The 17,482-nt window shown below is 40.9% G+C and overlaps 1 protein-coding gene across 1 annotated transcript; it reads right to left on the bottom strand.

Annotated features, from left to right (window-relative positions):
- Positions 1–359: 359 nt before the first annotated feature.
- GJA1 (gap junction protein alpha 1) lies at positions 360–9,586 on the bottom strand. Its single transcript, XM_042894626.1, has 2 exons — positions 9,344–9,586; positions 360–3,422 (listed from the first exon to the last, which is right to left on the bottom strand). Exon 2 carries the CDS (start codon positions 3,404–3,406, stop codon positions 2,261–2,263), a length of 1,146 nt encoding a protein of 381 aa, XP_042750560.1. The 5' UTR covers positions 3,407–3,422; positions 9,344–9,586; the 3' UTR covers positions 360–2,260.
- Between the last annotated feature and the right edge of the window lie 7,896 nt (positions 9,587–17,482).

The raw sequence follows: 17,482 nt of genomic DNA, 5'->3' as shown, positions 1-17,482 counted from the left end.
TCATATTGTAGAACATTGTCTGCATATGAAAAAAACCTTTAAAATGTTGTGTTTGTATCTTACTATTACAGTATTTTCTAATAGTTTGCAAATAATTATATATATTCCGAGGCTCATGGCAGGATTTACATTTCAGTAGTTCGTGCTGAGCATGATTTTGTTCCAGGGCTCTGAGGGTCTCTGAATTTGTCCCTCATACATTTCAATTCAAAGTAAATCCAGATGGATTTTACCAAGACTGCTTCTGAAATGCATCGTGACTAGGGAAAAATGAAGAGGGAAGGAAGGAGTTTAAACTGCAATACTGAAACAAAAAATACACGGGCGTATAAAATAGTAAAAGACAATCAGAACATGTATTTATACTAAATTAAAACTTTATTGACTAATGTTCTCCAGACAACATGATCCAATGGACTATGGTTGCAAACATGCAATGAAGTTGAACACGACAGTAGTTTAACATGGAATGTCAAACAAATTAATATACTGTAGTAAATGAAACCATTTATCTGTGTTGCTGCAAAATGAAACCAAGCTATGTATTTCCTTGGTCAATCTGTGTTCAGCTAAGAGGCAATACATTTGAAGAAACTGGTAGATTTCTTTAAAATTTATTTCAAATAAATTATCTAGAATTGTATTTTATTTTTTTTTTAAATCCTTTCAACTTCACTTGCATTTCAAACAAAACCTAAGTGTAAACTCTAAAGTTGCTAGAGCCATCTAGAAAGACCTAACTGTCAAACTTGGAGTGGACATTACAGTTCAGTAAATGCAAATACTTAGTATAAGAAAAATACCAGTTACTGCAAAAGTCATGTAGGCATATTTTATTATTAATCCAGCACAAAGCATTTCTTCTAAGTTTTTCACATAAAAGACTAAAGCTTGCTTACAGTACTACAACTTCTATCGTTCAAGCATCATTATTACCTATCAGGGAGATTGGCTAGATGACCGAATGGGTCTTTTCCATCCCTAACTTCTAGAAAGAAAATCATTCATGCCAGCAAGAAGATGGGTCACTGCATCTTGAGCTTGATCCTGTAGACTTTGCTCAGGCAAAACTCCCGTTGACTTAAAAGAGAGATTTTCCAGAGCAAGACATCCAGGATTAGGCTTTTTTTTTATTTTTTATTTTTAAAAAAGCATCCATTTAGGATACATGGAAAATATTATATAGAATTAAAAAAATATATGACATGTGCTTCACTTGCATTGAAGGAATCAGAATGTAAACACCATAGTGGCCCACACCTTCACAATATCCATGAGCAAGTGTCAACTGCAAGTAATCTGTGTGCATATGCTTCTCAGTGTATGCTTCCAAGTGTGTTTTGTGTACACCTTTACCTCCATATCCACACACACATGTACACCCTTAAAATACATAAAGGTGTAATAAAATTAATTGGAGTAAGTTGCTTGCCTGTCCTAATGCTTAAATCTGCAAGTGACAGCCAACTGGGTTTTGTATGATGCTAATGAGACTGCACGTGAGCAGCAGGACATGAATATTGCTGTGGGCAAAAGTGTGGTTGCTGGTTATAGGAGCGTGGAGCCATCCCACTTCCACCTATGCACATCACTAAATCTACCTGCATTAAGAGCTGGAAAAGCAGGTGACCAAAGTATTTCTTGGTGGGCTTTTTCTGAAATTTGAGTTGTAGACTGTCCTCACAGAAGCCTTTCAACAACCTGGAGGACTATGCAGGAAAGTTTACCTTCAAAGTGCACTTATTAAGAATGGAATGTTCTTGACAGGGAAATGATCAGAGACAATCCTGGATTTTTTGCTTGTTGAATAGGAAAAACCTTTTCATCTTCAGACAGCACTTCACCCTGACAAATGTGAGTTCAGTTATTATTGGGTTTTAGAAGATTCTTTAGAAACAAACACAATAGTACGCACATACACATACACTCAGATATTTACAGCCTTTCTAGAAAAAACAACCCCATACCTTAGTAACGACTACTTATCTCTTTTTTTTTTTTTTTTTTTTTTTTTAGTATTTAAATTCTTTAAACCAGCTACATTAAATACCAATGTGTATTGTACCACCCCACACCAACCCCATATCCTCCCCAAAAAACAGCAAGTATTTTAAAAGTTTGTTTGCCTGTTTGTTTTTACGATTGTTAAAATCTCCTGCTTGAGACTGTTAAGTACCACCTCCACTGGAACAAGATCAGCACTGACTGCATCTTCCAATGCACGTCGTTTCATAGTCGAGCATGTACTGCAGTGAGAAGCTTAGATCTCCAGGTCGTCAGGTCGAGGCCTGCTGCTGGCTCGGCTGCTGGCTCTGCTGGGAGGCCTCTGGTCCACAATGGTGAGGGGTTGCAGCTCGTGACCCGACGCCAGTTTTTTCGTGTTCTGGTGCTCATCAGGGAAGTCGAAGGGCTGGGCATGCGAGTTGGAGATGGTGCTGCCAGCCTGCCCCATCCTATTCTGCTCCGCGCTGTAGTTGGCCCAGTTTTGCTCGCTGGCTTGCTTATTGTAGTTACGACAGGAGGAATTGTTCCTGTCTCCGGTAACAAGCTTGTACCCCGGGGGAGACATGGGAGACAAGGGGGCGGTTGGTGAGGAACAGCCATTGTAATACGCATATTTGGGGGAACCACAGTCCTTGGAAGGGCTCATCGTGCCACTGTGGGAGTAGGGGTCGGTTTTTCCTTTCACACGATCCTTGACACCCTTGAAGAACACGTAGAAAAGCTCAATGATGTTCAAGGCAAGAGACACCAAAGACACTACCAGCATGAATACAATGAAGATGGTTTTCTCAGTTGGACGGGACAGGAAACAGTCCACCCTGTGAGGGCATGGGTCTCGCTCACAAGTGTAGATGGCACTCAGGCTAAACCCATAAATGTACCACTGTATCAGCAGGAAAGCCACCTCGAAGACAGACTTAAAGAGGATGCTGATAATGTAAGTACGGAGCAGTCCCCCACGCATCTTTACCTTGCCATGCTCCTCAATACCATACTTGAATTTCTTAATTTCTATTTGTTTGAGGTGCATATCCACATTCACACCATCATTTTGGACCACTTTGAGCTCTTCTTCTCTTTTGTTCAGCTTCTCTTCTTTCCTCATCACGTAGAACACGTGCGCCAGGTACAACAGGGTTGGTACAGACACAAATATGATCTGCAGAACCCAGAAACGCACATGGGAGATGGGGAAGGACTTGTCATAGCAGACGTTCTCACAACCAGGCTGTTGAGTATTGCACCGAAAAGCAGACTGTTCATCTCCCCAAGCAGACTCGACTGCTGTCCCCAGTAGCAGAATTCGGAAAATAAAGAGGACAGACAGCCATACTTTTCCTCCTGCAGTAGAATAAGCTTGAACCTTGTCAAGAAGTTTTCCCAGGGCACTCCAATCACCCATCTTCACGAGGTATCAGCTAAAGAAGGAAACAAAGGAAAAAAAAAAACAACCGATGGTTAAGACAGATGTTTAATACTTTTGATGAGCTGAATCACACACAGATCAGTGTTAACCATATGCTAAGAGTTAGCTTTGTTTTAGTTCATGTGCTTCACTTAGTCTGCAGGTGGAGTGGCAAGTATGGGAAACTGTAAAGATAAATATTTTATGATGTCTCCAAACACAATGAAAGAAAGAAGTTCCTAATTTCAGTCATGTCTTCAGGAAGTCCATGAAAAACCCTGGTTGCCACTGTGGTTGGCTAAAACCAGCTTCCTTGGTGGCAGCTGCAGTTCAATGACCAACATCTGCCGCAGGCTGAAAACAGCTGTGACACACCTCTGAAGCAGGATGTGGAAGCGTTTGGTAGTACTCCCTGAATATACTAAGAATAAATGAATGATTTCTCTCTTTTCAGTGTGTCTCATCCATGGTTATTTATTTAGATACTCATTCTTTAAAAGAGCAGGAAAGCAAAACATAGCATAATCTACATTAAAAAAATGTACTGAGTTAATGTTAGGGTCAGATACCTAACATTTCACCGTTACAAATATGCACAACATTTTCCATGGCAATATAAAATTGAGCTATTGCACACATAATAAATACACTGTGTGTGATACATCTGAGTGTAGCTCCTAATGATGCAAAGTTCTTACTGCATATTGCTTCAGAAAATCTTGTTTTCTAAATTAAATTTATAAATAAGTATTTGCAGCACAAAGATTGATATTGGTACTCTTCACCTACATTTTTATAAAGGAATCAAAAATACTAAATGCATCAGGCACAGCTAAGCTTATGTTACCATATTGGAAGAACTGGTTTCCTGGCTATCTATGGCTTGCTTGATTTACTGTAGTTTCAACTCCTCATTTGCATCTTTTTAGATTTAAATTCCTTCACTTCACTTTGAAAGGAAAAAAGATTTACCCGGGAAGGAAAGGCAAGTGAGCACTTTCTAAGGCAACTCCTAGTGAGCGATTTGCAATCCAACTGTAAAACACAGCAAGTTTAAACTGTGTCTCTCAACTTGAGTTTAAGTTTCAGGGAAATGCACCACTTCTCAGGGATTTCCGAAAATACACGAGGTGACAAAAAAACAAGTGAAATATTCTACTCGACGTTCCAGATTCCTAGGAAAAACAAAGCTCGATGCGTAGTTTTTATCAAGTGGAGAATGGTAACCTTTTCTGCTTAAAAACCCTACGTTTTGACTTGTTCCGCATGAGCACACGCAAAATTGGGCACCTACAAGAAAAAATAAGCACAAAGCATCCCTTTTGAAGTAGATGCTGCTGGGCAGAGATGTTTGTACCATGCATGCTGAGTAATCTCTTTCCTGTATTAATAGTTCTGATAATGTTCAAATAGTTTCCTTCCCATCACATCAAGGATATATTCCCTAGTGAAGGTTATTTATAGAAAACAAACAAACAAACAAACAAACAACAACAAAAACACCCAATTTCTGGATAATTCATAAAATAGGAAATTTTAGTACCAAAGAGATTTTCTTTCACAGAGTGGTGACTCACTGGAAACAGAAGGTTATAAATTTGGCATACTCAATCATAACAATATATGCTACGCCAAATAAGAAAGCACTGCCTTTTCTGCTATCAGAAAGAGTCAGAGAATAATGAGAGCCAAGTGTTTAAAGTACTTGCTCCGACGGCTCGGAGGTGCCAATTATTTTCGAACCCCTGCAAAATAACCCAGGGCCGCTTCCGCAGCCCGCCTGGTCAGCTCGCTCTGAAGTGCAGAGGAAGTTTACCTACTGCGGCGAACAGACCCTTCCTCACATAATTAGTTCTTCACATGAATGAAGTCCCATCAAAGGATCAGGCCCTCTTCAGACTTTTAAATCTGGAAGCCTTGCTGGGAGGGACGCGCAGCATGTTTCTTTCCAACACACACTTTCAGGACACATCCATTCCCGGGTTTAGTCATTCCCAGGAAAAGATTAGTTTGTCTTTATTGGTTCAGTTTGGTAGGAAAGACGTCAGCACACGAGCATAGAGGGCTCTGGAAAGGCAGGAATGCAATATGACTGGGTCCCTCCTCATGCTGAGACTGTTAAAACAGAGAACAGTCTGTAACTATACAGCACGTGAAGTTTGTTTTACAGGCAAACTTTTCTCCACGTCCTAGCAGTGGAAGTGGACAGAAGGAGCCTTTTTCAAGTAACAGCTTCTTGATTTAATTAGCCAGCTTTTAGATGATTTGGAACTACCGCATTAACAGACTTTCCTCAGACTCGGTGTACTTTTTTACTGTCTAAATGTTATTTCAGATTGAAACTTTGATTAAGAAAACAGAGGACATGTTATTTCTAGGCAGCAATATATTGTTTGTTTTTTAATTACACACCACTCTGGTCCATTACATGATTTACTTCAGTTTTGACCTACCTAATCTCACACCTGCAATATTTTGAGAATTTACTACCTATTTTTTAATTTACTTCAGCATGCAAAATTGCTAAGTTTCATTTATATCCTCTGGCAATATAAACTCCAGGAGGAAACATTCCATGCTTGAATTACTCATACATAGTTTTGAAAAGAAACTTTTTTTAAAGAGATCAGTTACACGCTAGCCTCTGCCAGTGATAAAAACCCCACGTCAATTCAAAACATTGTGCTGTTAATCAGATAATCTTGTGGTGGCACAAATATATTATTCCTTCACTTAAGTGGATTCTGTTGCTTTATGAAACACACTACTTTGTTTTCTTTCAGGGAAAACTCATTCACAGGACATAACACCTTCACTTTCCGGACACTGAAAGACCATTTTTATTAACTGATTCCAATGTATGTTTGCTAGGTTTAAGAAGAGCTTTTGCATTAAGCAAGTATTTAAAAGTTTTAACTAGTAAATAGTTTGAAATTGATGGAAGATTACACTCAAAAACTATTTATTCAGCATCTAGACTTCTTTTAACAATCAAACTTCTTTCAACAGTTCCACTGAATAGCACAGCTTGATCTGAGGGACTGGTGCAATTTCAGTAGTTCAGGAATTTTAGGATATAGCTGATGATGCATACACGCATTTCATGAGTTCTGATTAGTACTTCAAAGAGGTTTTTTGGGGGGTGATAGACTAATGCAGGCCTATTAAACTTTTTATAAGATGGATTTCTTCCAGATTCTACTGTGCGTGGGTAAAGATAGGAAAAAACAACACAGAGCAGCAGGAGATATTACAGCATTCATCTACATGGGTTTTGGATGATCACATATAGAAGAAATTTGACTTGTAAGCCACAATTAAGAAATCTGAGAACTATTTTTTATGGACAGCATTCACCATGCCATCTGGTTCATATTTTCCATGAAGAATAACGCAAACTCGGTGTTGTGGTAACATGTCCAGGTCTGACTACAGGGTTAGAAGGTCACATGCTAGTGGATGGAAGAACAGAAAGGGTAAGAGTGGGATCTAAAATGGGATTTTGCAGCTGAAGCAGTTGGAAAACAGGCAAAATCTTTGCTTTTCCTACAGAAATCCTTGCACACATAAAAAATAAGTGGTCTACAAAAGAGAAGATTCTGGACCTTGAACATCAATCAATCTGAGTATCTCCCAAAAGCAACCAGCACTGTCAAGAAAAGAACTGAGGCGTACAACTGAAAGCATTTAGATGGGTTGGAATAGGAAAGATTGGTTTTCTGAAATCCTACAGAAATGAGCAAATGTCAGAGATTCTCCTGGAAAGCCGTAGTTCATTTGCAGGTCTAAAGATGAGCCTCAGTTCATTTCATCTGCCAAAGATAAGATGCTAAATGGTTGCAGTAGCTAGAATTTAAAGCGTCAGAAATGTTTGCTTTCTCAATGCTCACAGCGTTGGTGGTCACTTGTGGATCTTCTCCACAGGATTTTCTCTCCCATGTTGTACTCTCTATACCCAATTTACTTCTAAAGCATAGCTGCAAAGGGGCCCAAAGCAACCAGAAGTGCTTTCTTCGGCACTCTCTAGTTGTACAACTAAAGTCTCCCCTCTGTATTACTGCCCATACTCACCCCTTTTTTGACTCGCTTGGGAACTAGAAGAAGAAACACTGAATTCCTTGAGGGGCCCTCAGGCCCTCTGAAGATCGTGCTTTCAGGTCTTGAAATCTGGAATCCTAGTAAGTGCATATGGCATAAACAAGAGGCCAGGTGCCTCCATGTGAGATAAGCTCAGCGGGTAGCATCGAGGGGGGGAAACCAGAAACTAGGGAAAGAGAGCAATATCTGATGAAACAGATGTTGCTCAATGTCATCTAACCTTCCTGTGTGCCCACAGGAATCCTTGGCCTAATCCAGAGTTCATTTCTGAGACAACTAAAATTAATCTCGTAGACTTGCAGTACGTGAAAACTGAGATAACTTCACAGTGCTGGATCTGTTTGCACTCCTGAGTGTGGAAGCACTCAGACTTACGCCAAATCCCTGGCGTCCCCTTCTTCTTCCTCCCAAACTCCGCCTGCTGCTGCCCGTCTCCCATTTGTACGCTTGTAAGGTATCATGGGTCAGTGCCAGTGTTTGCCTTTGAAGTTTTTGAAGGAAGCACTTCAGTAAACATCTCAAAGACCAGAGGCTTAAATTCAGCAGTGCAGTGTGCTGTCCAGATGTGAAGCAGCCAGAAAAAAAGCTGCACTGAGTCCTGCAGCTCACTCCCTGTACGGGCACACACACGCAGGCACACGCAGGACTCAGGCCCAGGTGCTCATGGCTCACTTTCATCCCCATTGCCGTGGGCTCTCACACTTTTAAGATCTGAAAGAATTCCTCAGACAAAATATGCTCCTACACAAGGCTCGCTTGTTATCACAAGGCAAAATGCGAGGACAAACATCAGCACACAATATTCCTATTTAAGAGGAGAGCTTGCTACTCGATAAGATAGGTCCCGCGCCCTGTGCTCCAGCTGCAGGTCCCCCTCCCTGCCTTCTGGTGCGCTTCTCTCCCTGCTGGCACGGGGCAGAGACCTACAGAGTGGAACCACGCCAACTCTTGCAACTTGAACAGCTTTTGAGCTCTCTGAGAGATGCTGCTCAATCATTCCTTTTCGCCACGTTTTGAAAGTATTTAAGCCTTCAAGGTAGTATAAAAGGAATGTGTCACATCGGGATTATGACACTGACTGTGGATATTCTTTCACAAAGCTCCTAAACAGCTTTCATTTATAACCACCCAGGACTCAGAAACCTCGCCGGAGTGGTAAGACGTATCATGATATCTCACATTCCTTCCCTAAAATCCCTTTACCGAGGTTGCTAAAACAGAGTAACTATATACAAACTAGGTTACAAACCCGTAACCCACGTCTGGATTTTATCGCATCTATTATCAGAGAAAGGGGGAAAAATCGCCAGGAAGCCCACGTGGAAGTCACCACGTTCTTAGCTGCAGCATTTAACAAAGCACCTAATAAAGAGCAGCGAGCAGGCATCGGTGGGATCGCCACAGGAAAGCGGAATGCGTGGGGCAGGAGCGGGGCGCGCTGCGCTGAGCTGCGGACAGGAGCGGAGCGCACCTACGTTCCTTCTTTCTGGGTCAGTACGAGGGGGGGCACAGACTTCACCAAAAGGAGCAACAAGTCCGCGGCTCCGCAGCTGCAACCTCACCGCAGCGCCTCTCCCCGTGGAGCGAGGTCGGAAGTTGAGGGAAGTGTCGTATTTTTAGAAATGTGTAAAAATATGACAAAGGAAAGGAAAGCACGGCGTAATCCCTGCGAGTTTAAATCGAGTACTTCGGGACAACTTTTTATTATTACATATATATTTTTAAACAAGTTCGACCATTTAACGCAAAATCCTTAGAGTGAAAAAAAAAGTTTTTAGGAAAAAAAAGAGAAAAAAGTGTACACCAAAAGACGAGAAAGGAAAACTTCCAACTTACCGCTGCTGATGAGCAGTGCGAATGGCTCGGGGTACTTCTCTGGAGGGTTAAGGGAAAACGGAAGAGCACGCTCAGGCGCTCGGACCTGTCTATTTAAACTTTAAAAGTCTACTCCTGCTTTGTATTTTTCATCCTTCCTTCCCCACCAGCGAAAGAAAAGTGCTGATACCTCGTAAAAGTTTTTTTCTAACTTGGAACACGGGCAGAGCTTTTAACAAGTTTTCTGACTGTGAAAGAGGAGGGGAAAAGGAGGGGTGGCAGCCCAGGAGGAGGGGCCCCGCGAATGGAGCTCAGGAAGGTGGGGGGAGGAGGGCGAGAACTGAAGGCGCAGCAAAAACGAGCCGGGGCAGAGGGGAGCGCCCCGAGGTCGCCGCTGCTGATGCAACACAGCGAGGGCGGGCGGGCTGCGGCGGGCGGCTCGCTGGGACCTGCCCGGCCGGGCGGCACCGCGGGGAGGGGGCGGCGATGCGTGGGGGCACCGGGGGCTGCGGCGTGCCGCGCTGGGCTGCACCTCGCCTTTCCCACCCCTCCGCCCAGTCGGGAGGAAGCCCTCGCAAAGTGCCCCCTGATCCTTGGTGTTCGTACGGCTTTGTTTACTCGGGTCCGCTTCCTTTACGTGCTCGCGTGGAAGTTCACACGAGGAGCGGTGTGTTTGCTCCTGCACGATAGATCCATCGCGAGTTTTGTAATTATTGGTGCGTGTGTGCATGTTAGTGTGTACGTGCATCCCATGGGAGACATGGAGAAACGATCTTACATTCCAGGAAACTCTTTCCAGGAAATTTCAGAAAATAAAGTATGGCACAGAAACTCACTCTTCAGTAGTTGAGAAGAAAGGTTCCTGGTAATTGTTCATTTCATTTTTTACAGAACATGAACGTGCTCCAAGCTAATCTATTCAGAATGAAGATACTTGGCTTGGCTCCTGATCAGCTTGTGATTAAATACTCCCTACAGAATGCCTCTTCTGTAGAAGAGAGATTAATTCATTTCTCTGTGAGTGTTAAGCTGCTCACATATGGAGTCCAAACTGTGTCAGGAATTGGTCGTGTACCCTTTGTGTAGTGGGGTGTCAGCTCCTCTGGCGGACTGCAGAAAAGCTGCTCTAGAAGTGGCTAGTGGTTGGTAGTTCGCAATGAAGGTTCATTTTTTGGGTTGTACCAGACTAGTTTGGAGGTTTTAATTCCCAATTTCTCATGGACTATTCCTGGGCTTTTTCATGCTAAATACTATAGATGAGCGTTTTTTTTTTTTTTTTTTTTTTTTTGTTTTGTTTTGTTTTGTTTTGTTTTGTTTTTCTCTTTAAAGGATGTAAGAAAAGGGAGAAGTCCAGAAGTGGCCACTGAGAGGATCACAAATAAAGCTCCTTCTTACAATCTGTTATTGGAGTAATCAACACTGTACTCTATAACACAACATAGATATCCCATCTCAATTTTCGAAGCCTGTACCTAATTCTTCTTCACAGAGAACTCGCTAGATGAAAGAACCAAGACAAGGCCTTTGTAGATAAGCTCAGCAGGGAGCTCTGAAGCTGTGAAAGAGACTCACGATCCAAATTTTTGCTCTGGTGCATTTGCAGCAGACCACACTGCCTCCTGTGTGAGAAGAAGAGACGATGCACTGCAGCTTTCCACCTTCCTATTACCTTCTTCAACTACAGAGACGTTGGTTCCCTTTGCTTAGACACCGCCTGTTATTTCTGACAGCATTTTTAAGTTTTTGCATTTGTTGAAGTCACATGGCAGAATAAAACCTTTTCTTTATCTTCTCTGATTGTTGTTTTAAGGTCATTTTTTTTTTCTTTATGTTTTGAGAAGAAGGAAAGTGGCAAGGAAGAAATGGAGCTCTGTGCTTAACAGGTGATGGTTACTTCTTCAGAATTAAAAAATGGTAAAATACGTAACAGCCATAGACCCTCACTGCCTTCTTGAATGTGGTATGGGTAGAGAGCAAGGCACACACATCGCTGCTGCTGCTGCCCTGTGAAGTTCTGGTTATTCTGGCACAAAGCACGAAACACCAACAACGTGGCAGCATGCTGAGACAGGGAGATTTGGTACTGTTTGTGTTGGTGCTGAAAACCTCCCCCCTAGGAAAGCAGCAGTTTTCCAGGTGAAACAAAAACAAAAAGCATAAAACCCAGCAGAACAAAACACTCTCCCTGCCTTAGATTATAACACGGTACCATAGAGTGCTATCATTCCCTCCCAAAGATCAGAGGGCCTAGCGTGCCTAGTCTTGCATTTTTCTCTGCACCTTCCTGCATAGGCTCTGCAATTATTGAAGCATTCTGTTTTTAAAGAAGCACCTGGAAGTATTTCTCCTCTTAAATAAACAAAAAGTGTTTGTGAGAAGCCCAGCGCTCATCGAGTCCACTTTACACGAGTAAAACGCATATGTCAGGGATGAATAATTTTGCAGCAGTAATGAACATAAGACTTGGCTCTGATACAGCATTATCCACATGAAAAGGGAAAGTATTTCAAGCCTTCACTGTGATACAGTGAAGACTCAAGAATTATGAGTCCTGACAAAAATGCCTTGAAGAGGTCTTTTGTAGATGGGAAGTATGTGTCCATGATCACATAGCCTATTACCAGAGCACACTCAGCTTCAGACACTGCAGGGATCTACAATTACACAAGGTGACCAAAGAGTCTCACACTTATTTGCACCGCAAATGGGGAGAAGCTTTTCAGACTGAACAAATGTCTTCACACGTTCACACAGCCCCTCCTCAGCTGAAGCTGTGTTCAGCAGGGAAGCAGGGGAGCAATGTTCTTAATTATAGACTGAGAGATGGGTAAAAAGATCACACTTCAATTTTAAGCTTTATATTGCAGAGTACAGGCTCTTGACACCACAGAAATGAAGGTTTGGGGGCCCAGAGCTCTCTGAGGCTAATCATGCCTTCCACTGACATTCTGCCTTTTGGAGCAAATGATACTGTCTTGTGAAGCAACATTTCAGCATGGCAGGGCCAGGACTGCAGAACCTGTTTGTGTTTGTTAGGCAGCCTGCGGCACAGCCAGTGTGGGCATGCGTACACTGCAACCGAGATGCAGTTCCAGAGCCCAGGCTCTGTCCATTCCCTCTGCCCGGGGCTTTCACACACCAACATGAGTCCTTGGTGCAATAAATGAAAGATAATACTGCTGCTACTTTTTTTACGCACTTCTTATCAAAAGAGATTCCAGTGGGTTATGTAGTTTTTCAGCCCTTGACATAGATTTTTGGTTAATTCACAGCCCGTTCCATTGTTTTCTTTCTATTTGTTACCTGAATATAAATACGGAATTCTATACATAAACTTTTTTCCTTGTCTCTTCCCTAAATATTTTCTCCGAAATATTGTAGTAACCTGAATCACCCAGAAAATCCCTGTGAATATTTCACTTGGAAGACTCTCCAGTCTTTTGACCATTACAGAATTTCCTGTTGATACCAGTGGGGTTCACGGTCTACTCCCAGTTAGGGATGTCTGTGATTTATGGAGTTCTTAAGACAAAGAGCACGCCTTCACTTGTTTGCAATTTGCTTGCAAAATTCACTTCCCAGCACTCCCATGCACAGTACTGTCCTCATCCTGTGCAATTTGGGAGACGAGTCCATGAACTGTATGGTGAACTGAAATGAATATACATATGTAATACAGATTTTCTTGGGAGCCTTTCAAAGCAGCTGTGCAGTCACCCACGTCCCAAGATGGCATGTAAGCCTCAGCACATTTTCATCGATATCCCTTCTTACACGTTTGGCTTTCAGAACAGGCTTGTGAATAATGCGTGGCCCTGTTTCCTGTCCTGTTGAGGTAAAGCTTCTCAGAATATCCAAGGAACAATAATGTGGTATTTCTTGATTACCTAAGCACATATATGTGCAGACTAATGATGTTTTTTAAAGCAGCCAGTGGTTTTTCGCTTGCTTAAGGAACTTACATCACATAGAAATGTAATATTGCTTAAAAGCTGCTGGCCACAGTGCTTGCCTCTTCTGTCAGCTGGAGAGGCTGAGATGGAGCCCATGGGAAGCTCCTGTGCCTGGCACTGCTGGCTCTGCAAAACAGATCCGTCCTCTCACGGCTTCTTCAAAGCAAAGGCAGTTCCTACTCATTAAGGCAGTAGCTACTTGCACTTTGTGGCACAGCACACACCATGTAAGAGAATATTTTCTGACAATAGCAATATTAATAATAAAAAGGAGGATAGTCACGAGATCCTTCCTCTCTTAATGAGCATGCTTGCTAATCCTTGTTGAAACTGGTCTCTCTCAGATTCCATTGGCTGGGGGACTATTTCACTAGGGAAAAAGAGGCTGAGTCAGCACAAGATAAATCCTGCTTTTACTGATCTCCTTGCCAAATAAAAAAAAGAAGAAGAAAAAATCTCCCAAAAGCTGTTATTTTAAAAGGGATCCTGATAGAAACATATCAAGACTGAAGCACCTCAGATGAAGTTGTGGAGAAGTCACAGATGCCATCAGACCTGAGTCCAATTCACAGTATTAAGCACATCGTCACTAGTCTCAAAATATTTTGCTCTGTTATGCAGCCATTTGTCTAGAATCTCAGAGTGCTTTATAAATATTAACACAGAACAAGTTAAGCTAACCACTTTTTACAGATACAAGAATTTGTCAAGGAGAATATTAGGAGCTCTTCTTAGTCATAGGCAGCTCATGACACAACCAGGATTTGGAGTTGTACTTTAGTGCCTGTTTACATCTTTTAAGCACAAAGTTGCTTTGCCCTGTTCATTAGTTTCTTTTTGTAGTATCAGCTAGCACTTAAAACAGCTAAGTGGATTTTCTTTTTAAAATGTATGAGGATCACAGAGGAGGAAGATAGAGTACTTAAATTTTGGGTTGTCTCCTTTTTGTGCTTTGTGATGCCACAGCTTCTATATGAAGCTCACTTGTTTGTGTTTCCATGTTACATTTAGAAACATGAATTCATTCCTGGCTCGCTGTTGACTGATGGATAGAAAGGGAGAAGGGTAATATGTGGAGGCTTGGTAGCTCTTCAGCTCAGCCAAGAAACTTCTAAAGCTCCTTACAGGCAGCTTAAAGACAGAAAAGTTGGTCTTAAAGGATTTATTCCAACATTGCAACTGATCATTATCTCCTCAGAACAAGCTGCCCTCTAAAAAGGCAGTGGAAAACCATACAGGCAAAAAAAAAAAAAAAAAAAAAAAAAAAAAAAAAAAAAAGTATGAGCTCTGAGATCCTTATGAATTTGGCTCCACCTTCTGTACACAATGAAAATAAACGTGAGTTATATTGTACCTTCAATGTCAGTTAAGCTTTTTGTTTATTTCATTTTACATTTCAATTTCATACATCCTACATTGGGATGGTCTTATGGTATTTTGTGATCTATTATTTCCCTGTATTGGTGCTTAACCTTTTAAGTCATTTGGTTCCAAAGGATGGAACAAATCCATTCTTTTTTAAAGAAATATGGCTATTTCCAGTTTTCATAACATTGAGTAATATAGTGTGAAAGTAACGCAGTCTTTAAAAACAACAGCCCTTAAATTTTAGTGGAGGTCTTGGAATGACTAAAAATGTTATTACTGAAATAAAACAAGATTTCAGAATATGTATGTATGAACATTTACTGATGAAAAATACTTTATTACTGAATAGAAAATTGGTCATACAGTAAGCATTGTACTATTGATATTTAGAAAAAGTGAACAGTTTTGACATAAAATGTAATACTTCTTATCCAGGCTTTACAAACAGCAACTGACTTGCTGTGGTAGTCTTTGAAATCCTGGAGAGATTGATGTGTTTTCTACATGTACGTGAAGTGAGGGGCAGAAAGTTTGTTTGTTTTGGCTGTGTTGGGAAAAGCAACAGCGAAAAAATAATAAAAAAAAATCTCAGTTTTTCTATCTATATTCAGAATATCCAGCGAATATTGAAGTCTAACCCAAAGTAAGACCAGAAGACCAAAATGAACATTTTATTTATGGTACTCTACAAATCATTTAATATTTGGAATAGAGTCCTTTTTTTTTTTCCTACTGCTTTCTTCATAAAACAAAACAAAAAAGAAAACAAAACCAGAGAACTGTTTGTAGTTATTATTTATTTATTCATTACAGTTTATTACATACATTTGAATTTCATTTTATTTTTCTGTTCATCACAAGATTATAAAATGCTTGTGATGCAGTTTTTTTTCTGTAGATAAAATATTTTCAGAGTATCCAGTTCATGTGCATTTAGCTGAGTAAACATATTCACTTACCTACAGACATTTCATGTTGGATATTTTAAAGTCTTCTCCCCATATGACTGCCATGGAAACAGAGGGCTGGCTATTTTCTTACTAAGTTTTTTTTTTGGGGGGATGCAGACTAGAAATCTATGATCTTGTGAGAGAATGGGCCTGAAATACATTATTTAACCAGATTTCTGACAGAGGCAGGGTGCCTAGGATGTTCCCGACTGGACAGAGGCACACCTGGTGAGTTTCTTGATGGCATCGCAGGGCTATCTGAGAGTACCAACATTTCAAGGCTTCCTTCTTATTTTCCAGTCTGTCCCCATTTTTTGTACCATTGCATATATGCCAGCCGAATAATTTGAGGAACATAATTGCTCCTTTTGTTTGCATGTCTGCAGGATTAGCAGCATTGTAGACATGAAAGGGTCTGCAAAGAGCTGAACATCAAGAAACTTTACGTGAAATCAAATAAGTGTTATTAATAGGGATGACAGCTGGTAAAAATACAAACTGATTAAAAAATGCTACTGATTAAGGGGCTCCCAGAAGAACAGCTATGGGAAAACAACTGGAAAATTCATGTACTGAAATCAGCGGTTTCTGTTTTTAGTAAGATTTTCCCAGAAAAGAATCTCCCAGTATAATCCGTGAGTCCTTTTCCCAGATGGTAAAGAACACCAACTTCAGTAGCCTGCTCTGAATTTAAGTGCATGTATTTGTTTAATTTCTCAGAAATTTTAAAACTGAACAACAACAACAAAAAAAGTCATTATGAATGTATCAGCAATTCAGTGGCATGTATGAACTGGGCATAAAGAATGCAAAAATTCCTGACTTGACAGTTCAGGCTAGGAAGTGCTTGTTAGCTATTGCTAACACTGTTGAACAAGCATGAATGATGCATAAGGGAAAAGCATCACATAAGAAAAAACAATATCTTTCAGTTATTAAACTGTAACGCAAACAACATTATGTCAAAAGCATTCTAAAACTGCACAACCTAAAACCAGCAGAATAAACTGAGGAAAAAGTAGTTGCAATGTACTGAGCATTAAAAGAAGGATTAACTTCTACATGTAAACTTTGAATAATAAAGCCCAGCAACTTTACAGCTGTCTGAGATGGCATTCAAAAGAAAAATCCTTTCAGTTACCTGCCCTCAACACTAATACTGGTATATTATCCATAAGCATAGTTCCTGAAAATGTGGTTACAGTGAAAAAACAAAATGGGTACCAATAATCTCATGCTGTTCCATATTTACAAAATATTTTCAGAGGATAGGAATGTAGTAATTAATTTATCATGGTCAACAAAGATTCTATCTTGCAAATTAATGTCTGAAAGCTAAGCAGAAATTCGTAGGCAAAGCTAGTCAGATGTTAACTCCTATGTTCACACAAGTGATGATGTTAACACAAGTGTCCTTATATAAGTGAGTGCTTCCTAGATTGATTTATTTGTTATGAACATAGCTCCTACTTTACACACATGGAATAGAGGTGCACATCTCCTTCTATGATTTCTTTCCTTCTATGGTTACTTTGTCATTTGACTAGCTTTATCATTTGCTGAACCTCTGCAAAGTCCAGGCAGTGCTTGCAGTGCTTGGCTTAGTGTGGTGCTGGCATCTGCACTGTGCTGTGCTACCCAAAGCCCACTTCTCACCCTAGCTCTGTCAAAAACTAGAGGTTCCCCTACCACCCTCACATTCTGCCATATTTTTGGAACAAGTCCTTGCCGGGCTTCCCACAGTTCTTCCCAGCTGAGGCCAGTCTTGCCCCAGCAGAGATCAATTTGCTTGCAAACCCTGCTGAGGCTGTAAACTTCAAAATTACAGTTTTCCAAGCTGAAGGAAAAAATGCACATCTTCTGTTTCTGTAGAGAAAGCTGCATTATTT

The sequence above is a fragment of the Lagopus leucura genome, unplaced genomic scaffold, assembly GCF_019238085.1.
Source record: "Lagopus leucura isolate 7727_CA_CO unplaced genomic scaffold, USGS_WTPT01 Super-Scaffold_73, whole genome shotgun sequence".
Taxonomy (NCBI): Eukaryota; Metazoa; Chordata; class Aves; order Galliformes; family Phasianidae; genus Lagopus; species Lagopus leucura.
The sequence above is the reverse complement of the archived record's forward strand: the minus strand, read 5'-3'. Positions and strand labels throughout refer to the sequence as shown.